The following is a 21125-nucleotide window of genomic DNA, read 5'->3' on the forward strand; positions in this document are numbered from 1 at the left end:
TCACATGATCAAACAGACTCCAGTTTGCCCAGTGCCACAGTGGGAAGAGTGTTTACTGGTTTTCATTGGGACAAGCACTTCCGATTTGAAATGATTGCTTCGAAATGGAAGAATTGGAGGAGAAAGAAGGAAAAGAGAGAAACAGCAATATTTACAATCATTCTGTGGGTGCACTGATGTGTTTTTAGTATAAAGAATATCAGCTGCTGAAAGCAAAGCAGAGCTGGGTGTAAGTCGGCACTGCAGCAGAGACAGAGTCCAGTCACTCGGCACAGCCCAGTGATTGGTGTTGGCAGATTATAAAAACTGGCCATTTATATGCCAGGCACCTCCTTCCCGAGGTGGCTATTCCCATATATTTTATTGGAAATTATGGCTAACGACTGGATACCTACTGGGATTTTGCAGACTTTTTGAGCAGCACAGTCTCGGAGCAGAAGGACGCCTTGGTTTTCTCATGGCCCACGCAGGCTGGGCTGCAGCCGCAGGACGTTTTGGGTGGGGGGCTGTGGTTGTTGGGCACCCCCAGGCCGCTCTCCGCAGGGCTCTGCATCTTCCTCATGGCCGTGTCCTGCTCCGGCTGAGCGGGGGGGTTTGGGCAGCCCTGCACGGGGACCGGGGGGGGTGGCGTGTCCTTGTCGTCGGTCGGTGTCGCTGGCTGGGTGGCCACCATGGGCATGCTGGGTCTGGACGCCTCCGAGACTTGTATGGTGGGGAGGGGGCTCTCAGCTGCTGCGTGGCCGTTCATGTGCAGCTTCTTCATGTGGTGCACCACGGCTGCGGCGTTGAAGGCTTGCTGGGAAGGAGACAAAAACCCCGCGGTGAGCACGGGCTGGGTGGGTGCTGTGGGACGGACAGACGGATGGACGGATCTGCTTCCCCAGTGACTGCGCACGTTTGGGGGGGAGCGCTGTGCTGGTTTGCATGGGATGGAGCGTGGGAGCTGCTCCTGCCGCAAGCACCGTGGTTTCCATCGAGTGCAAACCGCGGCTGCTTTTGAAGACGGCAGTCACTGCTACATGAGGAAATCGGGGGAAACAGCTGTAAAGTACCTGTGGTGCAAAACAGAGACTAGAGCTGAATTTTGAATGTAAGGATTTAAAATGCTATCGTGCATGTGGTTCCTATGGCTTTCCTCTCTCCACCTAAACTCTTAACAAAAACTCTTGCTACCAAGGAAGTACCAATTTATCTTAAAGGAGGAAAACCTGGACTAAGCTTCCAAAAGGATCTGCTGATGGAGCACCAATTTCACCGAAGGCACTAATCCTTTCCCCCCTGCTTTACTTCTTTACTACAGCGCACTGTTAGTGGCAAATCCAATGCACATTGCAGCAGGGAATATCAGTCCGAACACTATAAACGGCATCTGTGTGCGATTTCCAGGCAGCCTTTGGGGGATCTCGGCTTTGGGTGCTTCCCCACACGCCCTTGCTCATTGCTGGATGGGATTTGTCAGTGAAACGGCTCCGGGCTCCCACCACTTACCCTCCATTTGCTCTTTGCAAAGTTTTTCTGAATCTGAGCGCTGACAGATGGGTATATGTCACGGTGAAGGGCTGTATTTCCATTAATCCTGTAGATGGGGAGAGAAGAAAATGGGCTCGTAGGCAGATGGCATTTGTAAGGCATTCCGCATTCTGGAGGCAGTGAACTGCTTTGTACGTTCAATCAGCAATAATTAAACCCAAAGGAAAAACAGCAACAAAACGTAACACAAACACACATTTCAAAGCCTGGGAAAGCTTGGGATGGGATTTCTGCTTTGCCTCTGTTTATGGAGGCAAATACGCACAAATTGCATCTTTAATTATTCATCTTTTTTTAAGCTTTATTTTCTATGCACACAAAAAAGAAACACCCAGGGCCATGTGTGGGACTGGTAAATCCCCATGGCCACCAGCCAGGCCCTGGCCCTCTCACCATGGGTGCCGCAGGGCTTCTTCACAGGTAAACCTCGTGCTTGGGTTCTTCTCCAGTAAATGTTTGATGAAATCCTTGGCTGATTGGGAGGGGAGGAGAAGCAGAGAGAAAAGGTTATTTTTTCTTCTTGTTCTGAGATATCCTAAGAGGACATGCCAAACGCTGGTGAATAAACAGCGCCGGAGCTTTACCTGACTCGGAGATATCATCCCAAAATGGAGACTCAAACTCAAAGTAGCCTTCCTTAATCTTTTCAAACAGTTTGGATTCAGTCTCTTCGTAGAAAGGAGGATACCCGCAGAGCCTACAACAGAGCAGAGAGCTCCTTCAGTGCCACTATTCACGGCTGCACGAGCACCGCCACTCCGGCCAGCGCCAGGGAGTACCCGGGGATGCTGCGTCCGTCTGTCCCTCACATCTACGTGTATCGGTAAAGCTGCAGAAAAGAGTTAAAAACTCGACTGCAGCAGCGAAAGGACACAGCCACAGCTGGTACATAGCTATGTGGTGTGGGAGGAAATGAAACAAAAAGTACCGGGGAAGACTGAGTGGTATTTGTAGGCAAGGGGGAAAAACAAAGCATAGGATGAGGCACATAATAGAGAAAATGCGAATCCTTTCATCTCCGCTCCAGCCCTGATTCCCCACATCCCTTTCATTTCTATGGTCTAGTGAATCCCTGCAAAGAACACAGCACTGCTGCACTCCCATGGCAAAATGGAAGGTCTGGCATCGCCCCCGCTCACGCTGCTGCTCCGAGAGGTGCACGAGGAGATGGAGGAGCTGGGAAATTAGGGAAAAACAAGTGGGATGCTGTGTGCTGCACTCACAGGATGTAGGTGATGACTCCAATGGACCAGCAGTCTACGGCTTTGCTGTATGGCTTCTGGGCCAGGACTTCGGGGGCTGCAGAACAGCAAAACCAATGGAAATGATAAACAATAATAAATTATCCCACACTGGGAAAAGCAGTAGTTCTTTGTACACTTGATACTCTGAGGTGCCAGTGCAGAGAATCAGCCAGTAGCAGCCCCGTTTACCAGCTGCATCCGTCTGTGCCTTTTGTGTCTGTTTTATGCCACTGAATTGAGAGAATCCCTGACAACTTCTGCTCTGCGTCCCGAGGTCAACTGTGCATCGAGGCAATGCAGGCTGGTGGACATCAAACAAAATCTCATTGCGTTAACGTGATTTCTGTAATTTTCCAATAAATACATGACTAACGCTGAAATTATCCTTCTCCCTGCACTTTTAAACAGTCTGAGATTTTGCATTCTCTGTGCTTTTGTAAGCCAGTCTTTATGTCATCTATGCAGTGCATCTGTGAGTAGCACCTTGCTGTTAACATAAGTACGTATTTTTTCCCTTTCTGCTAGGCAATGCACAAGCACAACCCTTTCCGCACAAGCCCGCTCCTGCTCCGTGGCTCACCGACGTAGCCCGGCGTCCCGCAGGCGGTGGACATGATGCCGTTCTGCTCCATTTTAGACAAGCCGAAGTCCGTGATCATGATTTTGGAGTTCTCTTCGGGAGTAAGGTAAAGGAGGTTTTCAGGCTGTGAACATAGAGCGCTCAGAGGTTGAAATTTGTGACAGAAAATTGGGAAGGAACAGTAGGAAATGGTGGGGCAGAGCAGGTAAAGCCTGCAGTCACACTGGGGACGGGTCTCACCTTCAGGTCCCGGTGCACGATCCCGTTCTCATGGAGGTACTTCACCGCCGTCAGGACCTGGTGGATCACCCCACTCGCATCTTTCTCGGTGTAAACCCCTCGTTCCAAAATTCGGTCAAACAGCTCTCCCCCAGAGACCCTGTGGAAATGGTAGTTCAGAAAGAAGAAAGACTGAAAGGAAAGGTAAACGAAGTTAATCACGCTTTCCTGTTAGGGAAGTGAACTTTTCGGCCCTTTTACACCTCCACCTCCAGCAGGGCCATTTGCTGGGCAGTTTTTGTGAGGCTGAGAGGCTGATGGATGACCCTGAGTGTGATTTCAGGGCACCAGCAAGCATTACTGGTAAACCTAGGCAATTTGGGAAGGTTATGAGGCAGCTGCGGCCTGGTCTGAGCCGCAGGCGTCCAGCGCAGCGAGCAGAACCGTCTCCAGGCTCTGCTATAAAAGCAGAGATATGGTTTTGTGTGATTGCCTTCTTCAGCTAAATCTGAAGTTAGCAGCAGCCGATGCCCACAGCGAGCTGCTTCCCCTGCAGCTGACACGTTGCCCGTTTTCATTTCTAGAAACCCCGCATGGCACAGCTTTAATTAGAAATATTTCTGGCTCTGCCCTGCTAAACTGCCATGAATTAATTTGCATTAAGAGATCCTAATCTCGGTTTAGAAACTTGCTGCTAACACCAGTATGCGCCAAGACAGCGTGAGAAGTGTCCAGGTTGGCTCAAACCAGGCAGCTGCCGTGTGTAAGTTTCACGTGTGCCGTTGACTCCGGGCTGTACGTGCTGAGTTACGGAGCATCCCCCTGGTCCTCTGTGGCCCACACAGAAGTGGCTCTGCTGATACTTACAGCTGCATCACCAGGTAGAAGTGGGTTGTGCTCTCATAAATATCTTCTAAAGTCACGATGTTTTCATGCTTTATTCTGCAGAGATAAATGTGGGTCAGAAACAAAGCTGGCAAGGACGAAGCAGCTTCTCAAGTGGGAGAGAAGAAACTTTACTAATTTGCAGTAATATTTATATATTCTTTAAAAAAGTACTCCTTTATATTATTACTGCAGTGTCATGTCTTGGGAAAGAAAGGGCGTTTGTTCTACTTTACGTGACAGTGCAGGTACACACTCACTTCTTCAGCACTGCTATTTCGTTCTCCAAGCTGCTGTCCCTTGTGAGAGGAGACTTCTTGATGCATTTCAGAGCAAAGAGCTTGCCCGTGCTCCTTTGCTTCACCAGGAAAACTTCTGAAAAGGCACCTCTGCAGAGAGGAGAAGGCTTTTAGGAGATGCTGCTGCTGTGAACTGATGTTTACAGAAAAAGAGAGGAAAAAGCAATATGGTGGTAATTTAAGTCTAAGGGGATGCTGATTGTAAAGCTAGAACTACATCTCCAGCAGACCCAAACTTAGGATTTTCAATGCAAGATTATGCAGTATGTAAAAAAAAACCCCTCACAATTTTCTCTGTTTGTAGAGGACAGGTTATTTCTGCATAGTTCATTATGAAGCTGTGTTGAGGTAGTGGCCAGAAAAGGTCCCTGCAATGAAATTAAATCCCATTTCTCAGGACTGCCTGTAAAGATGTGCCAACAAACACCGCTAACAGGGCAGCGCGGGTGCTTGCTGGGGTTAGCAACCCCATGGAAAGATCTCATCAGCCTCCAAGTTGGGGCAAGGTCCTACTCAATAGATTGTGTTTCCCCAAATCCCCCTCGTCCCAAAGCAGCCCTTCCCTTTCCCTGGTCAGCATTGCCCTGAGGATCAAGAAAACCGAATTGCAGCGAGGAGAGCCCAGTTATGGTGCAGTTTGGGTGTATCAACCAACACTGTGTATATCTAAAGTGCAAAATAACTGGATAACCTCCCTTAATATTTTAATTCCGTGTCTGATGTGTTTTCCTCCAGCAGAGACTGCCAATACCCACGTACCCTTGGTACCAAAGGGGCACTGAGTGTCTTGTGCATCCTGATCCGGGCTCAGCCAGTGCAGCCATGAGTGGGTATTTATAACATGCCCAAAGCTCCCAATCCTGTTAAAGGGTTGTCTTGGGCAGCTGAACACGTGGCTTGGGACAGTGACAGTGCACACTTTGCCAGGTCAGTCCTCGATAATCCTCATCAAATGAGCAACAGATTAACTGATGGCAGTGAAATGGGACTTGCACTGCGTCCACAGAGCCCTGCGAGGAGTTGGAGGGCAGAGCGGGGAAGGGGAGCGCGGAGGAGAAAACCAACATCCCCCCAAAAAATTCAACAAACCCAAAGAAAAACCCCATAGAATTTTGGGAAGGCAATTCAAAATCAAGGAAGAAGAAATTCAAATCTTTGAATCTCTGTTTCACACAGTAAATTACATGCAATGGTCTCTCTTCTAGCCCAAAAAGCAGTTGGTGTTGGGACCTTTTCCATCTTTTCCACATTTTCTCCTGTTATCTGTATGAACTCTGTGGGCTGTTTTGTAGAAATGGGCAGGGACGTCCCTAACCCAGCAGCTGTGGGCGCTGGGGATGGTGACAGTACGTTTCAGGTAGTTTTAGGTCACAGATCTTCATTTATATTCTCCAGCTAGCTGAAGCGTTGCATGTGGAAAACATCCCAATTGCTAATGCTAAATTTTCCTATTAATTAAATAGTAGGAAATGAACAACCTACAAATCAGATGTTGGGGCATCTGTTCTATATATCTGTCCCAAACAGTTTATAATAATTATGCTCCTTATTAAAAAATGATGAATCAACAAGTTGTCTAGGAAAGAACAAAGCTTTTTCTAACTTCATTCCTTCAGAGAAAGCTGCTGGATAATTTAACTGATTTCTGAGGCTGACCAGGAACACAGTAATTTAAAATGTCACCCAGCTCGGGAGTTGCTGTTTTTTAGGAGCTTTGTTGTGGATTCTGAAGTCACTGAAAATCTGGCCGTGACAGAACTCGCTGGTGGAGGTAATTCAATTCCTCCTCCACCACCTCGGAAATGTTTTCTTGTCTCATTCGCATGAATAGGCAAATTAAGCTGCTAACTCACACAGAAGTATTGTACAACTTGAACATCCTCGTTCTGGTTTCATCCCTCAACTGAGTCAGGGTTTATGAGCTAAATATACGACTTATTATTATAACACCAGAGCCATCCCTTGACCTTGCTTCACCTTCCAGCAGCCACAGCCCAGTGTGCTTGGCAGGAAAAGGGCAAAAATCTCCTCCATGGAGGTGAGGAGGGTGAGAAGGAAAGGGCAGAGCTGATGGGGCCGCGCTGTGGAGGCTGCTCCGGTGCCACATGGCAAGTGTTGAGCATAGACTGGGGATGGATGGATGGACAGATGGGTGGACGGATGGGTGGATGGATGGACGGATGGATGGGTGGGTGGATGGATGGATGGATGGATGGGTAGATGGATGGATGGATGGGTGGGTGGGTGGATGGATCACCAGCAGCAGCCGTGCAGCAGTAACGAGCGCCCACCCCTCACCTCACCATTGCCCCCCTGCTCAGAGAGGTGTTTTCTTGTGACATTGGCCCATGGCAGGAAGGGAGCCGCTGCCCTGCGCTGATGTCTCCATCTGGGCAGAGCGGTGGTACTTACGATCCCAGGGCCTCCATGAAGATGAATGTTTTTCGGATGTTGCTTGTCTGTTTCTTCCAGGCGCTGCCGTCATCCTCTTCCTTGCGACCCATCTCCTCCAGAGTGGAAGCAGGGAGCGCTATGAGGAAGAGGAGGAGGAGAGAGGTGACTGATGTGAATGGGACCCAGGACCAGTGGGATTCGGGATGCTGTGAATGGCGTTTGCTCAGTCAGAGGAGCCAGACTTGTCAAGCTCGTTAGATTTTGTGCTGCTTTTGCTGCTCACAGCTGCTCGCGCTGACCATGTCCCTGCCGTCAGCGCAGTGCAATACTGGATTGACTGGGTAGGAGCTGGTGACCATATGGTAACACTCTCTTGACAGGATACTCATTTGGTACATGCTGGCAATTACAAATGTTTATATTGTGCTTCATATTCAGTGGTTAAAAAAGCTCTGCTGAATGGTTGCTAATTTTAACTAAAGCATCCATGACTTCATGGATTAAAAGTTAGGTACAACTAGTGATGGAGATGGATTATAGTTGAGCTGCTTTATCACTCAAATAATGAATAGTTTGAAGAGCTCATGACTGCAGAGAGGGGAGTTGATAGAAAACATTTTGTTGATCTGTCTTGTGCAGTTTGCCTGCTGTCATCTTTGATTTTTGTTAATTGACAGATTGCCTTTGCTCTGAGTCATAACCTTCCCTTGCCTCTCTCTCGCAGCGCTCGATGCGGTGATGCTGGAGGTTGTGATGGCGAAGGGGTGCCCTGCACTGCCTGTGGTGAGAGCAGCTCCCAGAAAATGCTCTGTGTGGCATTGACATCGGAGGATGCAACTGCGAGAAATCTGGTCAGTAAAAGCATCCCCAGGACTCCCGGCTGATCTGTGCATCTGAAACGTGTGCGGCTGCTCATGGGTGGCTTCACCTTGACCTTGGCCAGGTCCTGGTCCCCAGCTCCCCCCATCGCTAAGCTCTTTAGAGCGGTGGCTGGGCAGGGCTGTAGTGCAGAAAGTGCTGCTGTCAGCCCCGGGGAGCTCACCTGAGCAGGGGAGAATTAGAGCCTGCTCAAGGGCTGGGGGTGTGAAACGTTACACAAATATCTTGATAAGATCAGGTCTAACATTACAGAGCTGGGAGCACACTCAAAGAGGAAAAAGAAGCTCTGAGACTTGAAAAAATATTTTTGAAGTGGCTTGGCCACACTACCAGGATACAGAAGAAATGCACCCAAATATTTTCAACCCCAGGCAGCAGGGGCTTGGGTACCAGGAGCATCCCCTTGGCACAGGGAGCATCGCGTGTCTCGAAAGCGGCTGCCCCAAAGCCTGTGAGACACAGCCCAGCCCCACAGAAAGACAAAACACAATCTTTTGTGTAACAATAAACATTTGGAAAACAGCAGAAGTATTAAAGCAGAGGAGAAATGGAAAGATCTGTTTCGTGACAGGCAGCTTAGATATTGAATTCCTCCTGAACCTAGTTTATCTCCTTAATTAGCACGGTTTCAGGGTTTTGACCTCCTTGACACAATTTTTAAAATTTAATATTATTGAAAACAAAATTGACTCAACTGTAAACAGGTGAAGGCTTCACCCCATAAAATCACCAAAGGCCAGTGTGTACCTGACCTTTATTTACATCCTGCATTCTGCAGCACGTGTAACTCCTAGAAATACAACTCCTTATGAAAACCAGCCCTATCCTGCTGTTTAGAGCCAGTGAAGATCAAAAGTTCTTCACAAAAGTACTGATCAATTACCAGAAACCTTTCTGCCAATATTTTGAGCCCCAAAATGAAGTTTTGCTTCACAGTCATCTCCAGTCCCCGGAGAACTGGAATGCCACAAAAAGAGCATCCCCAGCAGAGATGCCCAGCACCTGGCAGAAGGTGTTATCTCCTTTAATCAAATATCAAACGCACAATGTGGTGCTGAATGACGGGTAGAATTCAGATGACCTTTGGGTTTCTTTCCCAGCCTGCTGTTAAACAAAAAATATACAGGAAAAAAACCCAAAGTAGGTCAGTGTGGCCCCAGCTCACTTCTGTGAATTTGGCCCATTGGAGCACAAGTGTCAGATTTGCCCAACATTTGCTCATTTCAGCTCAGTTCCCTTAGTATCCTCATATTTGAGTCCTTACAAACTCAACAGGTTTTTCAGAAGGATTTTGCTGTAGAGGAGGGCAGTGCCGTGTTTTCTGTAGCCTCCTGTGTGTCCCCCATCCTCTCGCGGTTCCTCCTGCTCCTCTCGGTGCTGGTGTTGGCTGGTGCTGGGGGCTGCTCTGCCACCCTACCCCTGTGCTGGGTTTCCCCCTTTCACAGGCTTTCTGTGCCATCACCAGCAAATCATCTCCTGCCTCCCATTGCCTTTCAGCGAGGAAGAGGAGTAAGTGCTGCTGTTTTGAGAGGAAAATAATGAAATGTTTGAATTGTCTGAAATACAAAGCAGCACAAGTGCTCAGGTGATGAATACCTGCCCACCGTCCTCCTTCCTCCCGTTGGATCATGCTGTTCTCAGTACCTTTTCCTCTTTTGACACATGGGAGAGTATTTGCAGAGGGGCTTGGTGCAGGACGCAGGGGCCTCTCGCTCCAGCCGTGGTTACGGGGCTATGGAACCTATGACTTTCCTCATCTTTGCTTTATCTCTCCATCTGGTTAAGGCACTTGTTGCACTTCGCAGGGGTTTGCAAGAACACAATGTCTGATGTATTTTTTTGTCTAGTTTTTGCTATTTAGTCATGCTCTGGTCCAAAACTGTCCTGACCTTTCTTGGTGCCAGTACACAGTGTATGGGGAAACAGGGTTTAATGTTTCTGCTCGCTCAGGTGAAGCAGCTTTGCTTTCCACAGGAGCAGAAAACACCGTAACCAAAGTTGGGTGAGCAGCCTTTGCGCAGGGGCTGGCAGTTGGTCCTGCCATGCGATGCGTCTGTCAGACCCGTCCCGAAGCCCCATTCCTGTGCACATCATCCCCTGGTGTGGTGGGCCACAGCAGTGGGGTGCATGGATAGGGAATGAGATGGAGTGCACCCATATGCACCTGAAAAATGCATTATTTTAAACAGCTGATCTAGAGAAGGGTCTGTCTGTGCCGCTTTACCTTTCACAGTGCAAGAACAATTGCATAATGAAATGGCAATGCTCATTAATTAATGTAGGTAAAGTCCTTCAGAGATGAAAATGAAGAACTTAACATTGCTTTAATTTGTTTAGCCTCCCTTGCCCCCATCACAGCAAATTAAGCAACATGCAGGACTTCAATCTGACGAGTGTGTGCACAAAGTAGTGAGCAGGTTCAATATTAGTGTCCAACCTTTGGGCTCTTCTGCAGCCTGGGTCAGTAAACGTGACTGCTGCTGTACCCTGATCCAGCAAATGGCACGTTGCTGCCTAGAATGTAATGAGGGTTATTATGACCTTGCTTAAATATTTCCTGAAGAAATTTGCTCTGCTTTCATGTCTTGCAGTAACAAATCCGTCTGCAGACAGAAACTGCTTCCGAATGGATATACTGCATTAGCAAAATTATCGTAAGGCATGATTAATAGTCTTGTGACAAAGTTACATGTGCAGGGGGGATGCTGCTTTTGTGATTTTGCCCTTAGAATTAGAAAGAAGTTTACAGGAAAAAAAAAGGAGAGTGCAAAGTCAAAGGGCTTTGCTTTAAATAATACACAAACCAAGCAATCTGCATGTGAATGAATGAACTGCCAGGCCAGCCTCTGTGTTCAGGGACAAAAGAACAATAAATTGGAAACACAACCTCGCCATTAAAAAACAAATCCACATTAAACATCTCATATTCATCCCACCCCTCCATCGATTCAAAAGCAGTGTCTTAACTTAGCAGTCCTTGCCGAACACTTGCAAAATCACATTTTTCATGATAAATATTTCAGATTCCTTAAAATACTTTTGAAGTAAAATGTCAGAAAGCAGCTTTCTATGAAACTGCTAAACATAACACGAGTGCTGTAGGATGCCGGACTAACAGCCTGCACAGAGACATCCTCCAGTATTTTCCCGATAACAAAGAGAATTAATATTTTAAAAAACCTAACAGGTTATCCAGAATCCCACCTGCTTCGCTGCACAGGAAAGCAAATGGCCATTAAGAGAGGATATTTCCTTACCCAAGTCACAGACAAAGCAACTCCTGTTGGCTGCCGCCCGGCTCCCGCGGTCTGCGGGGATTAGAGCCCGCGCGGGGAGGAGGCGATGGCTGCGCCGCGGCCGGATCGGGGCTGCGCTCCCCGGGACTCAGCGCCACGAGCGCCAGCTGCGTGTGGGCGGCGTGCGCGGCGCTGGCGGCTCCGTGACACCAGCGTGGCGGCACCGTGTCACTACCGTGCCGGTACCGTGTCACTACCGTGCCGGTACCGTGATGGCAACAGCCGTACCTGGCAGCGCGGATATGGGCACAGAGCGCTTCCCTGGCAGGAACTGATTCAGCTGCTGCTGGGAGAAACGGAGCACGGAGCAGCAGCAGCTCCTCGCGAGTACCGAATATTGAAATATTCCTGGGTGGAATGCAAATGTAATTTGCCTGAATCAAACGATTTCTTGGATTTCTTAAAGAAAGCCCTGTTTTCTTCTGCGTGACGTTGTCTGTGGGGCTGCAGAGCATGGAGTGGGACAGGGTGTCCCGGTGGGATGGTCCTGCACCCCAGCCCTCGTCCCCAGCTAGGGGAGGTGATGCTCTCCACCATTTTTAGATGGCACAAACCATGGGGGAAAATCATTGCAGCAGAGATTAATCTCCATTGTCAGAGTTTTAGACTATTTTAAACCACGTAATGGCTCTATTTCAACTCTCAAAACCCCTGTGTGTGTGTGCCTTCAAAGAAACACAGCACATATGGATATAGGAAATATTAATAATTCTTTGAATCTTTTCTATAGAGTAGAATTTTTAGAGATGGCAACAACAACTTTACTGGCTGTGCTCTCAGTTGATTTACACCGCCATCTAGAATAATGCATGAGAAAGGTACCTCTCACCGTGAAGTTTAGTTTTATATCAGGAATAAATCAGCTTCAGGTAATACTAGAAAATCACATTATTATTCTTAATTTTTTTCCCTTCAGTAGCTTAGTCCCAAGGGGAAGCTGTTTGCTGTTCCTTATGTCTGTGTTGGCTGGACTCCGTCACGGTGAACTCTGTAGTACTGAGGATTTTGGTCAGGATTTCTGGATGTGGATTTGAAGGGTGCCAAGGGTTTGCTTAGCGCTGGGTTTCGGTGCAATTTGTGTCGATCTGATCTCGAAACCCTTGTAAAGCTTCGTCAGCGGGAGCCAGGGGAAAAGCGGTGGAAGGAATCGATCGAGATGGGGGCTCTCAACCTTGGTGATGGGAATCTGGGACAGCAGGCAAGTTCAGTTCAGGGACTTTTGCTGTGCTCTCCATGGGCTGGAGTTAAAATAGAAGTTATTAACCAAAGGCACTGGGAGCAGGCACGAATCAGGTGTGAGGAGGTGCAATGGAAACCAGGAGCACAACGTGAAATTGCAGCAGCCCCTTGCAGAGGTGTTTGGGAGGTGCCGTGAGCCCCAGCACTGCCGTGAGTGGGACAGGTAACAGTGAGCAAAGGAGATTTTTCAACAAAATCACCCCTGGTCTTTGATCCTGGTCCTGGGTGCTGATTGTCAGACAGAGACAAAGACCTCTGCCTTGGAAATGAATAAAATGATGGGATTTAGCTCAGGTGAGAGGACCAGGGCTCCTCTGGTAAGAAGGGCCCTGGACCACTTCTGTGTCTTTTTTTGCAAAGAAGTGAGAAAATAAAGTATTTCCCGAATATTATCAGTGTGAGGGCAAACAGCAGCAGGGCCATTAGTGCAAGAGAGGCATGCATGGGGGTTTTCAAACAGAGACATTTTGAGCCGTGACCATAAATGAATGTAAATATAATATGTAAATGTAAATACAAATTCAGAAATCAAGCACAAAGGACCAGTGTTGGGAATCTCAGGGATTTCCAGGGCTCAGGGGCTGTAAATGCTCGGGGTTGGCCGCCCCAGCAGAGCAGTGCTGGGATGGGACAGCCCCGTCCCTGACTGTGCTCGGCTCTGCTGTCCCCGGGACTCCCGGGCTGGTGCCGGCAGAGAGCACTGCAGCACAGCCGATGGTGACAGTGCGGCCTTGGAGCAAAAATAGCAAAATAAGGACTTTTATAAGCAACCCAGCTGGGATTTCCGAGCTGTTGGTCGGGGGAAGGTGTTATTAAAGAGGAGCTCCTTGAAATAACGAGCGCCTCGATGACAAATTCCTCTCGAGTCGTATCTGTAAGCGTTATTTGCTTCCCTTTGTTGCCTTAAACCATGGCCACTGACGGTAAAGCCAGGAGGCTCATTCTTTTACAGCGTGGGTGGGAATGAGCTGATAGGGAAAAAAGTGCTGCTGTTCTGAATCTCTACTGTCTCTGATGGAAAGTCTTGCTCTTTCCTATAGGCTTTATTTTTATAAATAAAGTGGTTAAATTTGTAACCCAAAGAACATAGCCGTAGGTTTTGCACATTCTTAACCTGGTGCTCATAGTCCTGGGAGCTAAGTGGTAACCATTCATTTTAAAATGGTAAAGAATCATGTAATTGGCTGTGGTAAATTAAGCTGTTCCTTACTGTACAGCTTGATTATCAGTCCCTAAATAATTCCAGCTACACGTGTCTCCTATTGCCATTGTTTTACTAGAAAACTTTTTCCGGGACATGTCCTGAGGCATTGACTCGAGGGGTTCATTACAAATCCGTGAAAAGCAAAATTTTGTGCACCTGGGGAAGAGGAAATCGCGGTGGCTGCGGGCTGCGAGGGGCTGAGGAGGCCAGCCCGGGTTTCGGGTTATCCGCGCACCCCACAGGCGGCTGCACCCAGCGCCGCTCCGGGACCGCACCGGGACCGCTCACGCACCGGGAGCGGCGCCGTCCCACGGCCTCGCGCTCCCCCTGGCGGTCGCCCCGGGACCGGGGCCAGCTGTGACGTCACTGGTGACGGAGAAAAGGGCAGCGGCAGCGAGGAAATGCGGAATTTTCCAGAACAGTTGTTTTTAAGCCATTTAAGGGGTTCCCAGTAAAAATATGGCTTTCTTCTTATTATTTTTTTTTTAAAGCAATTTTCTGAGATGATGGAATCCAGCCAAAAGAGCAGTTTTTCTTTGTCTGCTTATTACTGCGTGCAGTAAATAATCGAGGAGATAATGGCACTGCAGAATTGAGCTTAAGAAAGAATCCAATTAGATTGTTCTGGGCTTGTCTCAAATGGGATTATGTGTGTTTCTGTTAAGATTTTTTCCGTCTCGGGCCAGATAGCAGCTTCAAATAATTATTTATATTTTATCTGGGATTATCAGCACAAGAAGCAGCAGCAGCAGCTCTGCTGTCAGTGATACAGCACCACCACCCCCTGACCTGCTCTGGAGCCAGCCTGGACCCGGGTGTCCCTGCCCTCCCTTGGCTCTACACGTGTCTGGGGAGCACAGCAAAGCCCAGGAAGGGCAGCTGAGGTATGGGCAGATGTTGGAAACCTGCATTCATCACTTCTGGAGACGTATGTGAAGTCCTGCCAAGCCAGCTCCACGTTTTTGAGTATCATGAGAAATGTGATAAAGTCTGGAGAGCACGCTGAGGTAGCACAAAGAATTTGTAATAAACTGGTATCCTGGCTGCTTTTGTGTTACCCAGAGCTTGTAGGTGGTTCTGGGTACTTGCACAATCGCTCTCTTGAGGTAGAGGAATTCACAATGAGAATCCTGACAAACACATGGGCTAGGAAGATACTCACAAAATCCTTTCTCGTGACTCTCTGGATTACCTGTTGCTCTCGGTTGCAGTACGAAGCACTCTGGACGTTTTTACATGAGTGATATCCTCAGCACAATTAGACTGATTTACCCCATTTCCTAGGCTCACTATCAGTGCTTCTCTGGCACTTCACAGCAGATTTTAGAGAACATGAGACCAGGCCAGGGACTGAAAGGAGCCGACATCCGCGGGGAGATGGAGCGAGCGTGCAGCGTGGCAGGACGCGAGGGCTGGTTTTGCAGGAGCAGGAGTGTTTGTTTTGCTTTCTGAGTGATGACAAGCGAGCAAACAAGATCCGAGTTTCACATCTGCTCCAAAGACTCCTCGTACTCTCTGTGAGTAGCCAAAGCATATCAGGAGTTGGTAAGACAACATGTCTGAGGGATTTATGCGTTTTTTTCATCAGCTTGCAGAAAAGTGGAAGCTAGATGACAAAACATTTCATAAGCAGTCACGGAGTCCATCCCTCGGCATGTGGGAGTACTGATAAAAGCCGACTTTGCCTGAAATTATAAACTGCACTTCATTACCCCTGGTTGCAGCTCTGGAACGCTGTCCTCGCGTTTCCCACGGGACCTGGCCCTCAGCGCTTGGAGCGCTCCCTTCACTCACCTACGCGCAGGATGAGCAGAGACGCGGTTCAGGGGGAACTCTTGAGGTGCTGCTGCTCACAACGGGCCATTAACCCGAACCAGTGAATGGAGAAATGCTTATCTGCCTGGATCCTGCTAGGTGTAAATGATTCAGAATATCTGTTTCCTGGCCATTTGGAAATAGCTGTGGGATGGCTGCTGGCAGCTGTCGTGTCTGCTGTGACACAGGGAATACAACCAGGCCTATTTAAATAATCTTTTCTCTGTTCTGTTTAAAGAGACTGGTAAATACGCAGTTACAGCAGCACTAAATCAAAACCATTTCTTGTCAGAAGGGACCTTTCCCATGAAATCCCACAGCGTACACAGCAGATGATGGCTTTGAGGCTCTGAATCTTCTAACTGAGATGGTGACGTTGTCTCTTTCTTTAATTTATTTATTCTGCTAGAAGCAAAAGTTTTCCAAGCACATTAAAGAACAAGGCCAGAAGAGCTGAGTAAAGAAAGGGGTAAGTTACTTAAACATGATTTTTTGTGTGCTGGGGAGGGAAACCTCAGAAGGTGGTGAGGGAACAGAGCCCACGCACCCAGGGCTGCAGCCAGACAGGCACTGAACACCCACGATTCACAGCCTTTATTTAGCAAAACTCTTTTCACAGTTATTTCAGGCAGTTTCCAAACTTTTTTTTCTCCATGAGGTGATTTTTAGATCAATTTTCCTAATCCCAAATATTTACTAGGATTTTCTTTATCTTGGCAGTGAGTGAGTTGTCCCCCAATGAATGACATACAATTTGATTTAAGGTACAGCGATGAACACAAAGTTACAGTGGTGCAGGTGTGTTCCTTAGCCCGGCCCTTTGCCAAGGATTTTTCATGTAAACCCAGAATTACAGCGCTTAAAACCAGCATGAAAAGTGTTACAGCTTCTAACATCGGAGATTGATATTGATGGGTGCTGTACCAGAGCCACCTCACAGAGCTGCACATCGGCTTTGAGATGCCAGACAAGAGACCACCTGCCCGTCTCCTGATTTATTACCACTCCTCTGGTGCCATTTGATTCCTCCCAGCATTAAACTGGTCATTATTTATGTAGTGAAGGACTAGAAATAACTGTCAGGTGTCTGTTTTCAGGTTGGCGTTGGCAGAGAAGAGCGTGGGGTATTCGGAGCCTCCCTCCGCTGCGCACGATGTAAAAGAGAAACTGCCCTGCTCTGCCTTCGAGAAGCAAAATGGGGAAGAAAATTGTTATTTCTACATGGGAACCAGTCTGTATCCCCTGATCTTGGTCTGATGGCTTCTCCTGACTTTAAACAGCTGTTTTGGTTTATTGCTTAGTAAATAAGTTTCTTTGTGATCCCCATTGTTTTACATCTTCAAGTTTCATTTCAAGCTTCTGGTTCATAACAATCTCACAGCTCGAATCTCAGCAACATCTCTTATGGGATACAGGGGAAATCACAGCAAGAGTTTAAGCACATGGTGGTGACGGCACAGCAGAGGGTGGATTTCATATGAAAGCTTTGTGGCTACAGCACCAAATTGTGTATTTCTTGTGTGCATGTGGGCGATTTGATCGGTGCTGCCTTCCCTTGAGATGCAGCGTAAAACCAGATTTGGGAAAAAAGAAAGGCAAAGGACAGACAGGGTGGGAGCTGGAAGGAGGGATGGGATTCAGAGCCAGAAAATCAGGTTTCTTAGGAAAAGGTGGTCCTGCTGGAAGAGAAAGGCCTCTGTCAATGCAAAGGTGGACTTGAAACATCCTCATGTGGTGTTTCACTGGATTAAAATGTTCGTATTTTCTGCAGATAATTAACAGAGAAGCAGATGAACAGCAAAGACCTGTCTACCAGATACATCCTAGCAAAGCATTTTCTCCCTGTTATTTTCTATTGCCTTCCTACTCAGGTTAAAAAAATATATCCAATCACAAGTGATGTATTAGTGCAGATCGCTGCCAGCACAAGGAGCCAAGGAGTGAGATCTTGGAGGAGCTGCTAACTCCCCAGGGGACCAGAGGGACCCTGGCCAAGAGGAAGAGTTTCTGGAACCTCCTGATGAATTTGAGACAGCCCAAAATGGTACGTCCAGGCATTTTGCTGTTTATTCATTGTGTTTTTACTTTGTGCTTTTGTTAGACACAAACCACTCCCTGTCTGATTTAGTACACCCGAATGAGCAAGGTTACCAGTGCGGGGTGCACCCATCATAGGGGGGATGTGGGATGTGTGGTTTGTACCCGGAGCATCCACCGTCCAGAGGCTGCTTCTGTGCTTCCCACTGCGATGCATCGCGTTTATCAGCAATAGTTCATTTGAACGTTATTAATCTTTGACACCTGGTATTTGTTTGCTTCCCTCTCCATGCTGCAGAAGCCTTTGCTCACGTCTCTCCCTTAGGAAAAATAAATTAAAAACTTGCTGTGCAAGAGAAGGAAGAGAAAATCAGACTATTTTCCTGAGGCCACAGCATTTCTCAGATATCCATTTCAAGGTGTTTACTGCAGCCTTTCATCCCGTCCTGTGGCTGTTGAGACTGAATTCCCTGCCTGGCAACAGATGGGATGCCAATGTATTTTTAGCGATTTGTTTGCTTTGATTGAACCCTGAAACACTGCTCTGCTTTTAAGTCCTTGGGTTACCTTGGGGCTGACAAGGCCAAGCTGCTCTGCACAAGGAAATTCAGGGGACAAGCTCCCTGTGACGAGGAGCTTCCCGCCTGCATCACCCCAGTGCTGGTGAGGGGTCAATGGTGAGGGCTCTGGAGAACAAGCCTTATGAGGAGCGGCTGAGGGAACTGGGCTTGTTTAGCCTGGAGAAGAGAAGGCTGAGGGGAGACCTCATCACCACCTACAACTGCCTCAAGGGAGCTTGTAGAGAGGTGGGTGCTGGGCTCTTCTCCCAGGTGCTGGGGGATAGAACAAGGGGAAACGGCACCAAGCTGTGCCAAGGGAGGTTCAGGTTAGAGATAAGGAGGAAGTTCTTTACTGAGAGGGTCGTCAGAAGCTGGAACAGGCTGCCCAGGGAGGTGGTGGAGTCACCATCCCTGGATGTATTTAAAGAGTGGGTAGATAAGGTACTTAGGGATATGGTTTAGGGGGGAGACAGGAACGGTTGGGCATGATGATCTCAGAGGTCTTTTCCAACCGAGCGACTCTGTGATTCAAGGCTTTGCTCTTTAGGGGACCTGGGGTACGTTATCACCACTGACTGGCACGCTGAACCATGATTTATTAATTTTATTTTACAGAGAGAAAAACAGCAGAGATTAATGGCACCTCAGTAAGGGCTGGATGAGCACATAAGGTCGTCTTCAGCCTTAATTCTCCATGAATCTGGTAAAAGACAGAAATGGACATAATTTCTCCTTTCACCCCTTTGTTCAGTTCTTTGCTAAAATTATCCTTTGAGTTGTAGAGAGCTCTTTTAGACCCTTCCTTTTGGTTTTTCAGTGGAATGGCTTTTAATAATTAAGTGTAATGGAGAAGCTTTGATTGGATTCCTCACTCAGATGGTTAATTAGGTGTATCTAAATAAGTTACAAAATGTATTCCTTTGGACTCAATCCCTTTTCCTTTGTCCAAACTAAAATACACTGTTCTCCAGAGAGTTCTTGTTTGAGAATTGACTGAAGGTAATTATTTCAGATAATTAAGATCACTAAGCAAAGTAATTTAATTTTCTTCCCTGCCTCTTCCTCTCTCCATGAAATGTAAATGTCTGTGTAACAGTTGATCAATAAAAAAACCTTTCCAAAGGTTAAGTTGGCCAAGTGTGCTGTTAAGTTAGAGGGGACAAGCATGAAGGGAAATCCAGTAGAGATGTTTAGAAAAATGATGACATTTCCAATTGAATTATTTCCCCCCCGCAATATTTCTTTGTTTTGGGTTGGTTTTTGTTTGTGTTTTTAAAAATTCTGCATCTTTGCCAAGGGCAGCACAGGTACAAGGATGTGACCTCCCTGGCCAAATCAGCTCCATTGAACGCAGCTGCTGTGGGCAGGGAGGGCCCAGCTGAGACCCAGGAAGGGGATGCAGGATCACCCAAAAAGGTGAATTAGGTTGAAATAACAGGGCCCTGCCAGTGCAGCAGAGGCTGCTCAGCAAGGGCTGTATGGGGAACAAAGAGAAATGGAGGTCAGGGCCTTGGAAGGCTGAAAAAGACAGGCAAGAAAAGATATTTGAGGTTTTTACTCTCTTTTTCCTTCTTGCTTTTTCCATACCTCTGGGTGCTGCACAGGTACAAAGTGTGGTTAGGGCAGTCAGGGAGAAACTTGTTCTCACCTTTCTGCTGGAGAGAGTAATCAGAGGAAGAGAGGGTTGTTTTTCTGCAAGTCACAGCATTTTTCATGTTTGCTAACTTTAAAGCTGGAGAAGGGGTGGAATTGGGAGCTCTTTTTGTGTTTGGTCCTGGGGCTGCGAGCCAGGGCCCTGTTTGCTGACCTGGCTTTGTGTAACCAGAGCAACTGGGAAGCAATGAGTTTTCTCTTTGTTCAGTGAGATCCTCAGTCATTCCTGGTGGTTTAACTCACTTTTTTTTGTTTATTCTCTCTCTTTGCAAATGTTTTTTTCTTATCTGAGTGCTATCCTTTCTACATCCCATGCTGCTGGTGCAGAGAGTTGGTGATATTTATAGAGAAAACATCTTTTACAGTTCCCTTTCCCTGTAATGCTGTGGTATCTCAAACTGCGAGTTCACAAAGTGCAAGTCTCTCATCACTGCAGCCTGCCTGGGTACAGACAAGCAGAAAATAGCAATGCTAAGACTTAAGCAGCTTTCAGGATTTAAACTTTATTCAATCCTGTATGCTGGGCTGTGCCTTAAGCTCAAACCTTGTCTACAGCTGGGTCAAACCTGGTTGGTGTGGCTGGGTCCAAAAGCTTTAGGCTGTGGTGGGGGTCCTGGTCCCCGTCTGTGGGCAGGGGAGGTGAACCAGTGACCACCTTGGAGTGGGAAAACCTCTCCCTGCTGCCAAAGCCTGGGCTGGGCTTGCTGAGAACTGAGCTGGGTGCTGAAACACTGGGAATGTGTCTGTGTATCTGAATTACCTCTAAAAATCACTTCAGCTTGGAGAGGACAGCCTGGCTGCTGCCTTGTTCACCTTGAGCTGCTTTGGCTTCTCCTTTTCTGAGCTGGAAGCTGCTGCTGCTGCTTTTAAGGTCATTTGTAACACAGTGCATGCTTTGGAGACGCAAAAAGTGTGGGGCCATTGAAGTGCCCAGGTCTGTAAGCAGTGCCAAGCAGCATCTCCCGGTCACTGCTGCTTCCCACCTGTTGGGTTCCAAAGCTCGGCTCCGTTTTTTCAGTTCCAGTCACTTTTTAATGAGCGCGTACTTCTATTAAAGCTTCCTGTGGTGTGTTCGTGATCATTTCTGTTTTACAAGGGCCACTTGCCGAAATGCACAAACACTTCACAACCTGTCAGTGCTCGGCTTTGAAGCCAGCGCAGAGGCGCATACCAACGATCTGCTATCTTAATTAGTACAAGGGGTTATGGAGATGTTAATACCTGATCTTGCAGGGCTGACAGAAAGGATTAAAGGTTGCGGAGTTGGATGCCTGTAAAACAGAGGGTTCTG

General features: G+C 47.7%; 1 protein-coding gene across 1 annotated transcript; it reads right to left on the reverse strand.

Annotated features, from left to right (window-relative positions):
- Positions 1-7261, reverse strand: CAMK1 (calcium/calmodulin-dependent protein kinase I). The gene is made up of 11 exons (XM_010183318.1): positions 7170-7261; positions 4719-4847; positions 4441-4515; positions 3595-3733; positions 3355-3478; positions 2754-2829; positions 2115-2227; positions 1924-2002; positions 1489-1576; positions 396-796; positions 1-97 (listed from the first exon to the last, which is right to left on the reverse strand). The coding sequence occupies exons 1-11, from the start codon at positions 7259-7261 to the stop codon at positions 1-3; spliced, it is 1413 nt and encodes a 470-aa protein (XP_010181620.1).
- Between the last annotated feature and the right edge of the window lie 13864 nt (positions 7262-21125).

Source organism: Mesitornis unicolor, unplaced genomic scaffold, assembly GCF_000695765.1.
Source record: "Mesitornis unicolor isolate BGI_N332 unplaced genomic scaffold, ASM69576v1 scaffold40160, whole genome shotgun sequence".
NCBI classification, from domain to species: Eukaryota; Metazoa; Chordata; class Aves; order Mesitornithiformes; family Mesitornithidae; genus Mesitornis; species Mesitornis unicolor.